The sequence below is a fragment of the Aulonocara sp. 'chitande type north' Nkhata Bay genome, linkage group LG22, assembly GCF_057382095.1.
Source record: "Aulonocara sp. 'chitande type north' Nkhata Bay isolate Kocher_YH1m ecotype deep benthic linkage group LG22, A_spYH_male_GT1.1, whole genome shotgun sequence".
NCBI lineage: Eukaryota > Metazoa > Chordata > Actinopteri > Cichliformes > Cichlidae > Aulonocara > Aulonocara sp. 'chitande type north' Nkhata Bay.
The window spans coordinates 3,656,742-3,673,031 of NC_141364.1; the positions used below are offsets into that span (position 1 = coordinate 3,656,742).

At 41.2% G+C, this 16,290-nt stretch overlaps 3 protein-coding genes across 6 annotated transcripts; 1 reads left to right on the forward strand and 2 right to left on the reverse strand.

Annotated features, from left to right (window-relative positions):
• Positions 1-970: 970 nt before the first annotated feature.
• tatdn1 (TatD DNase domain containing 1) lies at positions 971-5,495 on the reverse strand. 2 transcript variants are annotated; one of them, XM_086280506.1, is made up of 13 exons: positions 5,395-5,474; positions 5,175-5,268; positions 3,996-4,061; positions 3,867-3,916; positions 3,309-3,372; positions 3,039-3,182; positions 2,860-2,902; positions 2,399-2,484; positions 2,277-2,317; positions 1,895-1,971; positions 1,744-1,814; positions 1,351-1,477; positions 971-1,227 (listed from the first exon to the last, which is right to left on the reverse strand). In XM_086280506.1, the coding sequence occupies exons 2-13, from the start codon at positions 5,245-5,247 to the stop codon at positions 1,125-1,127; spliced, it is 945 nt and encodes a 314-aa protein (XP_086136632.1). In that variant the 5' UTR covers positions 5,248-5,268; positions 5,395-5,474; the 3' UTR covers positions 971-1,124. The 2 variants fall into 2 exon arrangements, with proteins under 2 accessions (XP_086136632.1, XP_086136631.1); XM_086280505.1 differs by having other exon boundaries at positions 5,175-5,495.
• On the forward strand, positions 5,466-8,679 carry ndufb9 (NADH:ubiquinone oxidoreductase subunit B9). The gene is made up of 4 exons (XM_086280507.1): positions 5,466-5,620; positions 7,196-7,388; positions 7,582-7,695; positions 8,311-8,679. Exons 1-4 carry the CDS (start codon positions 5,532-5,534, stop codon positions 8,440-8,442), a joined length of 528 nt encoding a protein of 175 aa, XP_086136633.1. The 5' UTR covers positions 5,466-5,531; the 3' UTR covers positions 8,443-8,679.
• A 733-nt stretch (positions 8,680-9,412) lies between these two features.
• Positions 9,413-15,555, reverse strand: LOC147303219 (angiopoietin-4-like). 3 transcript variants are annotated; one of them, XM_086280504.1, is made up of 7 exons: positions 15,416-15,555; positions 13,144-13,949; positions 11,821-12,016; positions 11,591-11,737; positions 11,283-11,499; positions 10,022-10,217; positions 9,413-9,893 (listed from the first exon to the last, which is right to left on the reverse strand). In XM_086280504.1, exons 2-7 carry the CDS (start codon positions 13,774-13,776, stop codon positions 9,747-9,749), a joined length of 1,536 nt encoding a protein of 511 aa, XP_086136630.1. In that variant the 5' UTR covers positions 13,777-13,949; positions 15,416-15,555; the 3' UTR covers positions 9,413-9,746. The 3 variants fall into 3 exon arrangements, with proteins under 3 accessions (XP_086136630.1, XP_086136628.1, XP_086136629.1); XM_086280502.1 differs by having other exon boundaries at positions 11,821-12,055; XM_086280503.1 differs by having other exon boundaries at positions 11,603-11,737; positions 11,821-12,055; positions 15,416-15,554.
• Between the last annotated feature and the right edge of the window lie 735 nt (positions 15,556-16,290).

Sequence of the window (16,290 nt, forward strand, 5' to 3'; positions counted from 1 at the left end):
ACATGTTTTAATGTAGACGTTATTTTGCTTTCAGAGGATGGTTTGCTAGTACAGACATCCATAAATAAAATATAACACAGACTTAATATAATAGACCAATATAGAAGTATATTAAATATATTTCAGTTTACTATATTTAGATTTCAGATTAGTTTTTATACCTTATTGAGATATTTGTTGTGTCTTATCGTATTTGATTTATTGAGCTAAAAACAAACACATTTCAAAGACTTTGGGATTTCCGAACATCTCGAGGATCCACAAAAGTTGTGGGAAAATATTCTATGGACGGAGAAAACTGAAGACAAAAGTTAAAAACTTGAACTTTTTGAAAGGTACAAATACAAATACTGTTACATCTGGCATTAAACTAAGGCAGCTTTTCATAAAAAGGAGGTCATATAAACAGTCAAACACGGTGGCGGTAATGTGATGGTCGGGGGCTGCTTTGCTGCTTCTGGACCTGGATGACTCCCGTAACTGATAGAATCATAAATTCTGTTGTCTTCCAGAAAGTCTTTCAAGCTCAAGAGCGCTCAAGTTATGCAGCAGCACAATGATAGTGACACACCAGCAAGTCCACCCCTGCATGGCTTAAAAACACAAACCTCTGAGAATGCTTTTGATGGACTTCAGCATGACTCTAAAACAAGCTGACTGAATTAAAATCATTTTGCAAAGAACATTTGGCCAAAGACTCATGGCCAGGTACTGAAAACAGCTGATTTTAGCTCTTGTTGCAAATGTTGGCACAGCCAGTTTATTAGGTTTTGTATAACTTTTTATATTAATAAATTAACATTTGAAAACTGCATTTGCTTGGGTTACTTTTGTATAATATTAAAACTTGTTTGATGATCTGAAGCAAAAGCACTGTAGGGGTACTTGAACAATCACAAACATCAAAGCTTTTTGTGTGGTTTGAATAAACTCATTAACATTTATGTTTTTCTAAACACGACAACTGATGTGTTCCTTATGAAAAAAATATGTTTATTGTGCACTAACAGAGGACTGTAAACACAAATAATATAACAGTATAAGTGGTTTGTCCTGAGGCGCACAAACAGATTCATAAAAGAATATTAATGACACATCGGTGAGCCTGATGATGTCATTTATTATCAGCTTGAGCTGAAGAAGACTTTGACAGTGTTGTTATAGATTGTGTTGCCCAGCTCCAGTGGATCCTCCTCCCTCGCTGCTGCCATCACCTCCAGGACTTGTCTGCAAGAGACAAATAGTGAAATCTTAAAATTAAAGGTCTATTGTGTTTAACAATATTCATGCTTCAGTGCGACGTCTGATTGTATCCATTGATTTATAAAGCGTTTCCCTTTAGCGACTCACATGATATGACAGGGCTCATTCCGGTCCTTCAGGCAGTGTCCTGCCTCCCACTTCTTCTTTGTGGGAAATGTAGTTTTAACACATTTGGACCCGGCATGAGTGTTCTTCACACCACACCACGGGGCGTCTGGAAATGAGCAGGAAGGTGGAAATCCATAAATAACATGAATGTAGCATTTAAAGAACTGTAACATCAGCAAAACATTTCTATAAAGTGAGCACAAACCTATTTAATCTAATATATTCCCTCTTATTGGTGATACAGCTTCAACAAGAATATAAAACCAATGACTCCAGAGCTTTAAGAAAACTTTATATTAAAGGTTCCCTGTGTGATCAAACTCAGGCCACATTCTGCCAAAAGCTTTAAAATAAACAGACGGTGTGACTCACCTGTTTCTATCATGAGCCTCTCTGTGGGGATCGACTTCATAGCTTCAATATTGGCCTCTGTTTTCAAGGAACTGAAAGATATGGAAGTGAGACTCAGTGTGATTCAGGTCACGTTCAAGGAAACCGAACAACATTTCTCAGATTATCCCACCATCCATTTATTCCAATATAGAGGTCCAGGTCAATGAGAGCAGCAGCATCTTCTGCAGTTCCATCAAACGAGTGGACCTGAAATTCAAATGAGCAATGACGCAGAAGAATTTTGATCAGATTCATTCATAAAGTGACTCAGTGGCTTTTTAAATATGCAAACTAGTTTTATTGAATGAAATCAGGTTTGTTTGTGAATTTATCCCAACAAAAGTATTAACTTCACAGAATTTTACATTTTAGGTCCTTAATCTGTTCAGTTTACATCGAGTATTGTAACCTGTCACAGAAATAATTCACTTTTACACAGGTTGTTTTTGCATCTCCAGGATTTGGAAAGCATATCCTCCTCTGTCTATGATATTTAGATATATCATCCTTACCACTCCTCCAACACATCGGTCTCGATTTCTCTTCATGATGTCTGTGGAAACAAAAACAGTTGAATGTTTCGCATAAAAATCAAATTCCTGAACCAGATCAGGTGTCTGCTTCACAAACCTACCAATGAACTCCTGATGGGAGTTTCTGCAGTGGAGGAACATGGGCAGCTTGGTCTCCTCCGCCAGGTCAAACTGCTTCTCAAAGTATCTGCAACACACCAGGAGCAAATTGAGGCACAGGAAACAAAAGTCCACGAGGGCCATTTAAGCTAAAGGCCATTTTCTTATAGACTTCTAAAGAAAGCAGGTTAAAGGTACTTTCACTTTTCAGACTCGGAAACAATCTGCAAGTCTGTGGAGTCATAAATGAACCATAATGTTTATTAGAAGGAAATTAGAAGGAAATCTTCAGGGGAAAAAAAGCTTTTAGACTTTTTGGCACATCTATCAGGTTTCACTGGTAACTTAAAGGATGCAGTCACTATTAAAATTCCCAATGTGGCCTTAAAAAATGGCCGCCGAGTGGCAAGTTTTGCTTCTAGAAGGCCGTTTTTCAAAACTTGTGAAAATCACACAAACTTACTTGAGCTGAGTTTCTTTTGAGCAAAATTCCAGCCTGTCAAAATCTGAAACGAGGAGAAAAGAAACATATTCATAGTTGAACGCTAAGAGTGGGTAACCCACAGAGTGAAAAATAAATAAGGTGTAAATGAAGACTTATTTCTGTCATGTACATTCATACACGTGCTCGTGTACACACACCCAGTCCACACTCTCCGATGGCCACCACCTTTCCTCTGTGTGCTGCTGCCAGCTCCCTCAGCCCAGTTAAATACTGGGATTCTCCATTCTGCTCAAACTCGCCGCACCGGGTGGGATGGCAGCCGACCGTGCAGTAGAACTCATCTGTGATGAAGGAGGGGGCTTGTTAAAGGTGAGACGCTCCAGCACGGAGGGAAACATTCGGTAGGTTTGGCTGATTCTTTAAGACCACAAATCATTTGGTTGCACTAAACGTGCTGTCATTATTACCTCTGGTCTCAGCTAGTTTAAGAGCTTCCCTGCTGTCGTCAAGGCTCCCCCCTGTGATCATAAACTGCAGTGAAGCAACAGATAAAACACGCAATCATTACAACTGAGAACAAATAACTTTCAAATTACACATTTCCAACATACACAAAAAAGAGTAACTATGAGTTTATATTATGTTTTATATCTGCATCGGCATCCTGACTACTTGCACCACAATTCTTTAGCATATATAATAAGGCTCAGCATGATAGAGTATACCGGCTTATATGTTGAGTGTACTTAAAATGTAGGTGAGGCTTTTTTTTGTTCTTGTTCTTCTCTTCTTTCCCTCATCGCCCAGTCCATTTCAGGGAGTGAAATAAATGAGGGTTTTGTCCGGGATATTAACACTCATAAACATCTCCAACAGCTATTAGCCAAACTGTTGCTGTAAAAATCTCTATCATCCCAGAATTTCACGATGACCTTTTTCAAACAAATCAACACTGCAGCGATCCCTGAAGTCATGGCTATGATTAAAATACATGAGGCTTCATCAAAGTGATGGACACAGCATACCTTTTCAACTCCTACTTTGAGAGCTCGGTCAATGATCTCATTGAAGTCATCTGTCAGGAAAACGTGAGACTCAGAAAGACATCATGTGAACAGCCCCACAGTGAAAATAAGAGTGAAGCAGTAGCTCACCGTCATGTTTCTGCTTCCCTCTGTAGAGTCCTCTGAACATGGGATCTGTCAGATTCACCCCGATGTCTGAACAGCAAGAGGTCAGGATTTATCTACATGTACTGACTCACAGAGTGTTACTGATTGTATCTTTGGAATTAAAGCATCACAGTATTGGTACCAGCATCATGTGAGAGACGCTCTGAGGTCACGTTATACAATAACACTGAACACATTTAGCAGTAATGGATACTTTACTTACAGACAATAGAAACACACTGGAAATACAGTCATATAACAAAACGAGTAATTACAGATTACAGATTATCTGTCTTTAACCTACAACATAAAAAACTATAATAAACACCTAAATTCTACAACAATCATGTACTGAGTTTAATAACAATTATTAGTTTTAAAGAATTTATTTCACTCCATTGGTAATCTTTATAGTGACTCACTGCGAGGTGCCGCATACTTTAAATACTTCTTTGACATACTTTGAAGCAGAGGTAGGTTTTCATTAAGCAATTACTAGATGATTCTTTCAGAAATATTACCAATTAACAATTTTCTGTCAGCTAAGTTACTAAATTGCTTGGACACATCTAAGTACACTGAGAACTGCTCTGCTTTTTAGACATTTCCATTTTGTAGTCGTTAATATTTAAATGAGAGATGAGCTGCTGGGTGTACTGATTTGCATCATTTTATCTCAGTTGATTTTAACTTTGTGTAGTTAGGACTACAACCCTACACAGCTTACAGCTGTCCTTAATGAAGAGCAACCACAGGCTGTATGCAGAGGAGCTTCACGGACAGGTAAAGGGTTTGACTTGGTTAAATCTAATATATGGACCAGCACAGAGCTCATGCTGTGCTATAGCTTCTTCATTGCCAGCACAACAGCACCAACTGCTGATCAGCTGATCAGTCTACTGTGAGCTGCCATCGTGGCAGCTGAACTACTGTAAACCTGAAATAAAGTGCCCGGTATACTGTATTCCTGCACAGCTGTGAGCCTGTCACTCAGTCTGTTCCTGCTGTGTTGTCATTTTCAAGAAGCTAACTTATTAGCACTGATGCTAACAAAACATGCAGGCTGCTCCGTTTAATAACCGTCAGCGGCAGCCAGTGACACTCGCTCTCTTCTACCTTTTCTGGTAGGGTTTAACAGGCGATAAAGCAGGGGCGACTTACCAATGAATTTGTTTTGTGCCATGGTTGAAATTCTCCCAGAAAGAACTACACATGCAGCTCTCACCAATCCCATAATGCCGCAATACCGTAATAACTGTAACAGACCGGATCACTGTTACTGAAAAAGATTTTCGGCTACTCTTCTCATCTTATCCAAACATTTTAGACAATATCGAAAACATTTCGACGCGTGAAGATAATTTACACTTGTATAACTTACACTTAATGCGTGACCAAAAAGAAATGTAATATATTCGCGCTGCTTTTTTTTTATATTTACGGGTTTAGCTTCCAGATGCCACAAAATCCCAGAATCCTTCGCGCTGCTCGGCGAGAAGGTGACAGGGGACGGCTAACATGGCCTCTGCCTATCTCACTCACCAGCAGAAAGTGCTGCGGCTTTACAAGAAGTCCTTGAGACACCTCGAGTCGTGGTGCATATTTAGGTAAGAAGGGCTTCTTAGTTAGTGTGGGACTGTGGAAAAATATAGAATATCGGTGTTTTACATGCAGTAAGTTCACTGTCCTGCTAAGCTAACAGCGAAGCTAGCCGCTGCTAAGCCAGGTCACTCATTCCTCAAGTCTGACAGTTACACCTCCAAAGTGTTATCTTTGTTTCTCCACTTGTCATTCAGATGGGAATGTGCGTAAGAGATCGCGAAGTTGCAATAGTTTCATTTTAATCTTTTTGAGCAGGAGTCAGTATATGTTACTTGTATTTACATGGCGCCAGCTAGCGTCAAAAGCAGCTAATAATAAAGTTCTAGCTGAGCTCCCACTTGGCTCAGCTGCAGACAGGTTATTAAACACATTACTCTACTTAATCATCAGAGGCACTAGTCTAAACTTTATGTGGAAAATACTCCAAAGTTAGTTGCCATGATGTTTAATATTTAGGATAACTAGTATTCATTCAGTCACTCGGATGTAGCGTTATTTGTGTCAGTTCTGGTCCATGTGAATAAATGAAAGGCTTTCATTGGTGAAAGATCAATACATACAGTTAGGTCAGTAAGATTTTGGACATTTATCCATCCATCCGTCATCTTCTATTTATATGGAGTTAGGTTGTGGTGTCAGCAGGCTAAGTATTCCAGATATCCTTCCCCACACCCATACTTTCCAGTACCTCCTGAGGTGTTCCTAGATCACATGAGATCTCCAACGAGTTCTGAGTCCACCCCAGGGTTTCTTTCTGGTTTATCAGGAAGCATCCTAACATGATGCCCAAGCAACTTTGACCATCTCCTTTTACCACACGGGAGCAGCGTCTCTGCTCCAAAATCTGTTATGCTGAGCTCAGACACCGTATGGAGGAAACTAGTTTCAGCCTCATGCATTTGAGAGCATACCTTGTCTGTCAGATTTCATTACCATCGGTGAGGTCTGGGGCTCAGACTGGTAAATTCAAAAGTTGTCCTTTCTGCTCTCTTTACCATCCCAGCCTCATACAACACACACATTACTGCTGACGCCACACCAATCCATTGGTCAAACTCGTGCTCCACATTACAGATTTAATATTACACTAGTAGTCAGCCAGTATTTAAATTATTATTAGAGTTTTGTGCTTGTTTAGAAATATAACCTGCCTGCAGGAGCTTCACATTATGAAAAGAGATGGACAGAAGAATCAGTATCAGGGTTTTAATGTGAATCACCATGTTACCCACGTCAGCATAGTCTTTCTAATGAGGATTGAAGGCTGCTCCTTTAAGTTGAGATGTTATTTATGTTGATTGCAAGAACAATAATATATATTTTCATTTTAGAAAAAGTAAAGAAAATTGTTCATTTTCCTTCTTTAGAGTTTGTTTTTAAAATGTTTTGCACTGATGATATTAAGTTTTAAGAAAAGTCTTATTGTCTGTTTTATAGATAAAATTCATATGTAATGTTTCTGTTAGTATAAAATATCCACATGTTTATATTTTAACACTTTTTTTCTCTTGATGTCATGTAGTTGCTTCAAACATGTTGGTGGTCTCTCTTGAGGTCTGACTGTTGTTTTGTCATTATAGAGACAAGTACCGTTTCTATGCCTGCTTACTGCGGGCTCGCTTTGATGAAAACAAGACTGAGAAGGACATGGTGAAGGCCACCATGATGCTAAAGGCAGGAGAGGAGGAATTCTGGACCAACCAACATCCTCAGCCCTACATCTTCCCCGACTCTCCTGGGGGGACCTCATATGAGAGATACGAGTGCTACAAGGTAAAACAGAGCAACCATGAAATTATTTCGTTCTGTATCTAACTTTCTTTTTTCTGGACCTAACTTCTGGTCTGTTTGAACTAACTGGGAACAAGTACAGGAAAACATTTGATGTTAGAAACTTGAAGTGAAAACGCTGGCTGTCCTAATGTTGGATAGAGACGTGTCTGTGAGCTCTGCTTTGTCTCTGTAGGTCCCAGAGTGGGTGCTGGACCACTGGCACCCCTCGGAGAAGGCCATGTATCCTGATTATTTCTCCAAGAGAGAGCAGTGGAAGAAACTGAGGAATCAGAGCTGGGAGAAAGAGGTGGGCAGCAAACATTTACATGCCAGCATTACTTTTGACCTCCTTGTTTAACCTGGTCTCCTTTGCCAATGACAAGAAAGGTGCTACTTCTTGTTTACTGTTCCATATAGCTCAGCTTTTAGACTCTTCTTGGTTTTCTACTCTTGGATTCGTATGACGTCATTGAGAGCAAATAATCCTAGACTTGGTCACAGCTTAACGAGAGCTGAGTTGATTGGTTAACTAGGTTAATTGGTGATTTTAAATTGGCTGTAGGTGTGAATATGAGTCTGTCTCTGGGTGTTAGCCCTGTGATAGGCTTGTCTCTCACCCTATGACATCTGGGATAAGTTCCAGCCCCTCTGCAAACCTGATTGGATAAATGGTTAAGAAACTTGATGGCTGGAGATAAAAGGCTTGTTTTAGACAGGAGGATCTAAGGCCTGTATAAGATAAATAGGAATTATTTTGAACTGTAAGTCATGCAAAGCTATACAAGCAGAGCCCAATGCTGAGAACATGGAGCTGGAACTGAATGTAAGGGTCCCTGTTGATGACAAACTCCAGTAGGTGGCACCAGAGTGCTTTTGTTGGACTGGAAACTTCAGGTCACCATTTCCTTCCTTTTACTTCCAGGTTGCCCAGCTAGAGGCTGAGACCCCTGCTGTTGGACCGAAGTCCGAAGCTCTCCCTCCTGCCCGCAAAGAGGGCGACCTCCCCCCTCTGTGGTGGCAGTTCGTCACCCGTCCCAGGGAGCGCCCCACATAAAGGATCTTTTTCACGTGGGCCTGCTCGTTCCTGCAACCTGAAGAAAATCTCACAACAACAGCATGAAGACAGGCTGACCCGTCATTACCATCTGTCTGTACAGAGTCGTTTCTAAAGGAGTTCACCGGTGCAGGTTGCATTAATTAAGAAAAACAGCCTTTGTGAATTCAGAGTGACTCAGAAGTCCTGTAGATGTACCAGTTAATTCCTGTTCTAATAAATGTGTATTAAAACTGACTGTGTGTTTTACTGCAGCTGAAACGTTTGTTTGTCAGACGTTTATTAGGTGTACCTGAAGGTCTGATCGACCAGATCATTTTACATGTTTCAGGAGTAAACAAAGTGACAGTCAGAGCAGTGCCTTAAAATAAATGTTGCTTAACATTTAATTTAACGAAATAGAAAAGGCTCACAGTTCGCTTTTACATGTTGAGACAAGCAGAGTTTTTGTAGATCATTAAAGCGTTGAAAGGCATTCTAGTCATTATCGGGAGAGTATGACCTTAAATGTCATTAATGTTTAAAAAACCAAACTGAATCCTAAGCTGTTCTCAAACTCTGAGAGTGACCGCACTGACCACAAATCTGTGGTGTTACCGTTGATGGCCACACACACGTGTCCTTGGATCTTGTTAAACTGGCCTTGAGAAAAAATTCCCGAAGCTGTAGGAACCCTGTGAACACGCTCATTAACATGTGGACCTGTGGGTTACTGATGTTAGCTGTGAAATCAAGTGTTACCAGTTGGTTTCTGTACCAGCTGCTGCTCGTGTTTCAGGAAATCTTCATCCTTTAAATTCCCCCAAACCAACAACGTGGAACTTTCACTACTTTCTGAGTTGACTGTGCGTCTCAGGTTCAAGTCCAGTGGTGTGTCAGTTTGAATTTAAAGTGATTTCAGGGCACTTGGTGTGGTTAAGAAAATCTTTAAGCAAGCATTTTATGATTGATAGAAATCCCTGCAAACAGCTCAAAAATAATCAGTTTTATTCATCATTTATATTTAAAAAAAAAAAAAAAAGCAAAAAGTTATACAGAAGGAAATGATGCATTTTTGGGGGAATATTTCCAGTACGTAATTGATTCTGGTACAGTTACTTCTGGAAGCTCTTAGTTGCTCAGCTCAAGTGCTGCTCATTGGGCAATTATTTGTGAAGTTAGTTTGGAAGAAATATCTGAATTAGCTTACATGTCAGTGGCCAATGACTTTTAAAACAGCCTGTGCAGAATCACCAGTCACTTTCTAGAAAAATGTTTTCAAAAATCTGCTGCTGCAGAATCCTTGAGTGTCATTGAGAGTGTTTCTATGGTGACAGGCGTGGCCTGAAGTTATGTGGTCGTGCCATCATGGTGACCGCCTTCAGAGAGTAGAAGTCTGAATCCTTCCAGGAGAACCAAACAATGCCATCTGGCCCCAGCAAGTTCTGAGCTTTCAGAGAGTAGTGCCCCCCCTGATGGAGACACGTGGAAGCATCAGTCTAATTTTACCATCAAACCATTGTTTCTTTTATTTCATACAAATTTACTGTTATTCTCACAATTTCTGGCAGAAAAACAACTTTGTAAGACTAGAACTTACCTTGTAGTAGACACCGTTGAGGTTAGCATAGAAACACTGGTGGAACCACCAGCCAGCGTGGCTGATCTCAGCACAGATGTTGCCCGTGTCTGGTGTGCTGAAACCCTGCAGGTCATGATACCAGCCGAACGAATCCTCCGCTGTCCCGCTGAAACCGGACACATGCAGGCGGTACTGGTTGTCCTCATCCTCGATTCTGCAGCGAGAGGAAAATGATCAAATCAAAACTATTCAAGGTTGGCTGATGATTTACTCCTGTTGTACTGTGCCAAACAGCTACTACTGTTTATAATAAGGTAGATGAAAACCACAAGGTGGAAACGTTAGTGCCTTTTCAGTTTTTATTGCATGTGACAGTTTTCGTTAAATGCAGCTCTGAATATAGTCTGTAAATCTGAATATAGTTCTGGGTCTGCAAAGAGAAGCCAGTGCGGACGTACACCTTCATTCTTTAACCAGCAGGGGGCAGTCTCTTCTGGCAGCACAAAGGTGTCTGGGTGTGTAGAAATCTATAACAGAACAGATCTACCATGCACTTTCAGTTTGAGGTTTTATGTATTGTTTAATCTTCTTTCAGCTGCTCTCTTTAGGGGTAACCACAGCGGACTACCTGCCTCCATCTCACCCTGTCCCCAGTATCCTCCAACACTACACTCGTGCATCTCCTCTGTGCGCTTCCCCTTTCCTCCTGCCTGGCAGCTCCATATTCAACATCCAGTATATTCTCTATTCCTCCTCTGCACAGGCTCAAACCATCTCAGTCTCACCACTCCAACCTTTTTCTCCAACCCTTCAGCATGACCTGTCCTTCTGATGAACTTATTTCTAATCCCGTCCATCCAAGTCACTCCCAGTGAAAATCTTAAGATCTTCATATCTCCTACGTCCAGCTCGGCCTCCTGCCTATTTGTTAGTGCCGCTGACTCCAAACCATAAATCATAAACCGCTCTTATTGAATACAGTAGGATCTTTTTTTTGTAAGTGATGCTCCTCGTTAGTGCCGAAAAGGAGTATAAGGCAGGTTTGCTTTAGGGCGAGCCTGCAGTGACATCAGCAAGTCCCTATTATTTGAGCATGGAGCATCCCTCAGTTCTTCAGTTTTCATCACTTCCTGTTTAAAAACAACAAGACAGTGAAAATCAGACAGACTTCACCACAGGTCTTCATTAACCATCGTTAAGAGCATCTCTCTTACTGAGTAAGTAACTGTCCAGTTCCTGTGCATTTACCACCTTTCATTCTTCTATTGTGTCTGTTTACCTGAAAGTGTGGTACAGAGCATGTTTGTGGGCGTGGCTCCAGTCCTGCAGGTCAATGCGGAGGCTGTAGTGGCCCTGGTTAGACAGCCGGTGCAGGTGCTGGTTCCCCAGCCAGTGTTCACCTCGCGGCTCGCCAAAGCCATCACGGTACTCAGACCATCCACGGTTGAAGCTCACTGACCCATCACGGCGCCGCTGCAACACTGTCCAGCCTCCACCTAGTGCACACACACACATAGAATTGTGTAAAGTGTGTGTAGTATCTGAGTGTTTCCATTACTGGCACTAGTATTGCAAGAACTAACACACCAGCTGTCTCACCCTCGGTCTCCATGTCGCAGTAGACCGGCCGGGCGGTGCCTGGTGACAGGACAATGGTGTAAACACCAGAACGACGGACACCGTTGTGATACAGAGACGCACAGTCTGATGGACAGAAAGACAGGGGCTGTACATCTGAAGGGAGACGGACAAAGTTAAAATGTACTGTGAAACATCAAATATCCCACAATTCATCACTGTGTTTGCTGCTGGTGCACCTGGCGGCAGTGTGTCTCGCATGCCGAGTGGTGGCGCAGTCCTGATCACGTTGACCTTGCAGCCCGTGTTGTGACTCATGTGGCGCGCGGTTGCCGACAGGTTTCGGAGCTGCACCTGCAGCTCGTACAGCAGCGCCGCGTGCACGTGGAGCAGCGTGTCGGCCTCGGCGTGACGGCGCTCCAGAGAACGCAACCGCTGGTGAAAGGTTGAGTTTAAGTTAACACTTTCTTCACCCTGAGCAGTGCAATGAGAGAAGATTCACCTTATTGTGTGGTCATAGTGAGGTTAGTCAAATAAATCCCTGAAAAAAGCAAATAGAAAGTAAAAAGAAGCTGAGATGGAGGAAGCTAGTTACCTTTTAGTCAACTTCAGCTTGCTTCATTTGTGTGTTATAAAAAGCCAACGTACCATCATTTTATTGTGAATGTTTTTATAATGGGAACAACAGTAACTAAATATAGCCCTCTGCTTAATAAAAGTGGGGTCAGCTGATCTCTAAGATGAACAGTAACACAATTTAAAGAGTAATTCCACCTGTCAGCTGACCTCTGTTTTACCAGGTGTTCCACAGGGCTCGGTGCTCAGACCACTGCTGTTTAATATCTACATGTTTCCTTAGACAAAAAGTTAACCACTTCAGCTGCTACTGAGCTCTAGACTGAGGAGGAAGGTTTGGCAGAAACGTAATGTCCAAATGCCTCTGTGACCGAACTTAATGTTGAAACTTGGTTTTATAGGTACATAATATTATTTGTTCTAATTAATTATTTATTAGTTTTAGAAGCCTGCAAGGATCCATTGTGGGTTGGGCAGACTGAGAATAATGTAGGATCCCGGCCTGCAGCTAATCCTGTTAGCGTTCAGGGTTAATGAGGACTTAGTGAGTGTCAAGACAGAGAGATATAGCGAGATAAAGGAGAGCATTGTATTTCCCTGCATGAGTAATGTTCTCCACCCATTTAGATAAAAATCTTTTTTATTTCACTTAATTTAATTTATTTTATTTTTGAAACTCCAAAGATTAAAACATGTGTTTCCTGTTTCACTTTGTTCACTTTAATCGTGCATATGTTGTTCTTCTCTGTGTTTGGAGGATTTATTTTTCTCTTTTCTTCAGCACTAATTATAAGTAATCACACTACTAGAGACTAACTGTACTTTTTTCACTCAAACTAATTTCTTGAATCAGGATTTATTTCTTTGCTTTGGAGATATGACATCACACTCTTTTTTTAAGCCCACGTGTCTCAAAATACAAATCTGTTCTTTACAAAGTTCAACACGACATCTCATGAACGTGGAGTAGACAGCAGGAAGTCTACCTGCATCTCCAGGGCCTTGACTCGATGCCGGTGGTTCCTCAGCTCCTCCTGGAGCCCTGACATCGTCTCTTTCAGCTCTTCCAGCTGCTCCTTTCTGTTTTCGTTCTCATGGAGCCAATAGGAGACGTCGTCTGTACACCGGAACATGTCTGGGCAGCGTTTTTGAGAATTTCCTACAGGAGGAAGTGTTGCAGTCAGTCGGCATTGTCCGTTAGACATCAGCTGACTGCTGAACTCACCGCACTCTGACGCTGATGAATTGCTGATAGTCTGGTTGAAGGTTTGGTTGGTGCTATCTTCAGCGCCAGTGTTGTCATTGCGTATCACCAGTGGGGCGTCAGGGGTCAGGTCGGTAAGCGTTTCCGTAAAGGAGGTAAAAGGATGCCAGTCAGCGTCCTCATAGTGGTCCTTTCTCATATCTGGCTCGTCCCAGTTTGTCTCCATGCTCGTGTCCCGTATGTCCCTGTTTGTTTGGATATTCCTGCCCGGTGCATCGGCGTCGGTTTCTGTGAGGGTGTTGGGGTGGGCATCATCATCATGGGTAACATCTGAGACCAGAAAGTCACTGTCGACAGGCCGGACGCACCAAACAATCAGTAAGAAATAAAATATTAACACTTCAACCCGCTTCATTCTGAACAAATGACTCCTCCTTCCTGGCTGTTCACTTGTATCCGAAACAAATTCAGTTTACTGGTAAAATCAGTTTCAGTTACTGAGTCAGGATCAGACTCTGACATCATCGCAGAAAGATGCGGTCCAGATTTCACCCAAACGTAGGCATTAGGTCCAAAACTGTGGGAGATCTGAAAGAAAAAGTAAAATAAGGTGTATTGTGACCTTTAAACTCAGAGCCACACCAGCCAGGTCTCTGTGAATGTGCGAACCCGATCCAAAACAATGAATGTGGTTTAGAGTGGAGCCACTGTTTTGAACTGAATCAGTGCATAATCAAAAGCCATCCAGGAACAAATGAACTTCTTCACATCAGTCTTACAGCTCGTCTGTTAAGATTTCTGTTTTGTTGTGCCAAAATAACATTTCACAGGCATCTTAGATTAGATGAAACTTTATTTATTCCTCGGGTGGGTTCCTCCAGGAAATTCAGTTTCCAATAGCACAGCACCAACAGAAGTTGCAGAATGTGAGCAGGAATAATCATATATACACATATATATAAATACAGAGTATATAATAGGGATAAATAGAATAAACAGGAATAAGAATACAAGGGAATTACACATTTCAACTATTGTGTGTCTATTGCACTGTTGGATATTTTAAAATCTCATAAATATTGCACAGTGAAAAAGGCACTACAGCTCAGTTGTTCCCGCCCTCTTTCCCCCCCGTGTCCCCTCCCTCTCCCCTCCAGCGAGGAGTTAAATGGTTTGATGGTGTGTGGGACAACGGAGAGAAGGCTTGGTGGATATTCAGAATTTAAAAAGGCTTTTTCCATCTAGATGACGATGCTTGTTTAATTTTGAATGTTTTACCTTCCTGCAGCCTTTACACCTAAAACATGGGTGGACTTTGGCCTAAAAACATTCTCATATATCATTTAATGTACCAGGTATATGTAAGCACACGTCTTGGGGCAAGTTGAGAGTGTTGCCTTTTCCACACAACAACTACAATCTGACCTTTTGTTGTTATTCCCCAACACAAACAGAGCAGACGTTAAATAGCCTCAATCTGCAAACTTTTTTAATATAACCTATATAATGACCTCCTATAGGAATAGTGCAGATAATGCACAAGTGGTCAAGTGGGCCTCATGTATGCAGTCTGTATGCTTCACCCAGGCTCCACCCTTTACCTAAACCAGGTACTTCTGTTAGCTGTTGTCAGCTAGATGAGAGAAATACTAAACTGAATTATGTAGCATAAGAAACAAGTTTAGCTTTATTTATAAAGTAGGAATTATAAAGATCAGAGACAAAAAACTTGTATTAGTACTGCAGTGCCGAAGATGGTCAAACTGTAAAGGAGGAGTAAAAGTTGATGAAAACTCATTAACATACTGCGCTGAACAATGAATCTTGTAGCTTTGACAATAAAACTGAATGAGTGCCGACTCTGAGTGTCTGTCCTCAACAGGTTTTTGCAGTGATTTTCTTAGATTTAAATCAGGTAAAACTAATCCTCCTAAGAAAACCTGATAAGTTTGAGATAATGTGTAATAAAAGTGTAACAGCAGTACACCAAACGATTAAACCTGCTGAGCTGACTACAGATCATTTTATATTTAAGATGAAAACCACTCTCCTACCTGCTGCCATGTCGCAGTGCTGAATTCAGCTGAATGGAAAAGTGTCAGGACAGCCAGGAAGCAGCATGTGTGTCTGTTTGTTCAGCACCGGGTATGACATCGTATCCTTATAATCCTCTAATGAGATTGGCAGCCAGTGGCCTGGAAAGTAATAGATTACATATAATGGGATTAGAGTAATGTGACAACAAGTTACAGTAATTGCATTACAGTGAACTAAAGAGGACTTTGTGTTTTAACTCTTTGCTTTAAGTGTATTAATTTTTTTGTGCTTTTACCGATCAGAACTTATTTTGTCCCCTATTCAGTATAAATCTTTGATTTTAGGTGAAGCTTTTTCGACCACGGATAACGCAAACGTGACAAATATTATTGAGAAAATTTATAATTTAAAGAACTGATGTGTTTAAATATCAAACAAATCTGAAACCTTGTGGGATTTTGACCAACTGGAATTTTTTTGTACTCTGGGCACCTCAAAGTGATTCGTGTTTCCTCCTGCGACAGGACAAGGGATCTTTCAGTTGTTAAGCAAACATCACCACACTATGGAGACACAAATGAGTTGCTGCTACAGGCTACAGACGGATGTAATTGTAACAGCAATCTGAAATACCTCTAAAACTCACTCAGCTGTCAGATTCAGCTGTGCTTCATTTTTAAATGTTAACATTATGATAAAACTACCTGATAATTTATAAGACTGTCTTTCTGCTAATGCTGTTACTGTGAATATTAATTCCAGATCTCTAAAACTGTCCAATTTCAGTATATTTATTGTCTTTGTTGAGTGTCGTCTCTCTCACACACACACACACACACACACACACACACACACACACACACACACACACACACACACACACACACACACA

Bases quoted from the DNA above. Each gene is read 5' to 3' on its own strand.
- tatdn1 (XM_086280505.1), bottom strand. From the start codon at position 5,247: ATGGGATTGGTGAGAGCTGCATGTGTAGTTCTTTCTGGGAGAATTTCA. The intron at 2,485-2,859 runs GTAAGTTTGTGT...GGTGTGTTGCAG, and splicing joins TCAAAAGAAACTCAGCTCAA to ATACTTTGAGAAGCAGTTTG. The intron at 1,815-1,894 runs GTGGGATAATCT...CATATCTTTCAG, and splicing joins TATATTGGAATAAATGGATG to TTCCTTGAAAACAGAGGCCA.
- ndufb9 (XM_086280507.1), top strand. From the start codon at position 5,532: ATGGCCTCTGCCTATCTCACTCACCAGCAGAAAGTGCTGCGGCTTTAC. The intron at 7,389-7,581 runs GTAAAACAGAGC...TTGTCTCTGTAG, and splicing joins AGAGATACGAGTGCTACAAG to GTCCCAGAGTGGGTGCTGGA. The intron at 7,696-8,310 runs GTGGGCAGCAAA...TTTTACTTCCAG, and splicing joins ATCAGAGCTGGGAGAAAGAG to GTTGCCCAGCTAGAGGCTGA.
- LOC147303219 (XM_086280502.1), bottom strand. From the start codon at position 13,776: ATGAAGCGGGTTGAAGTGTTAATATTTTATTTCTTACTGATTGTTTGG. The intron at 11,738-11,820 runs GTGCACCAGCAG...GTCTCCCTTCAG, and splicing joins GCGAGACACACTGCCGCCAG to ATGTACAGCCCCTGTCTTTC. The intron at 10,218-11,282 runs GTAAACAGACAC...CTCTCGCTGCAG, and splicing joins GCTCTGTACCACACTTTCAG to AATCGAGGATGAGGACAACC.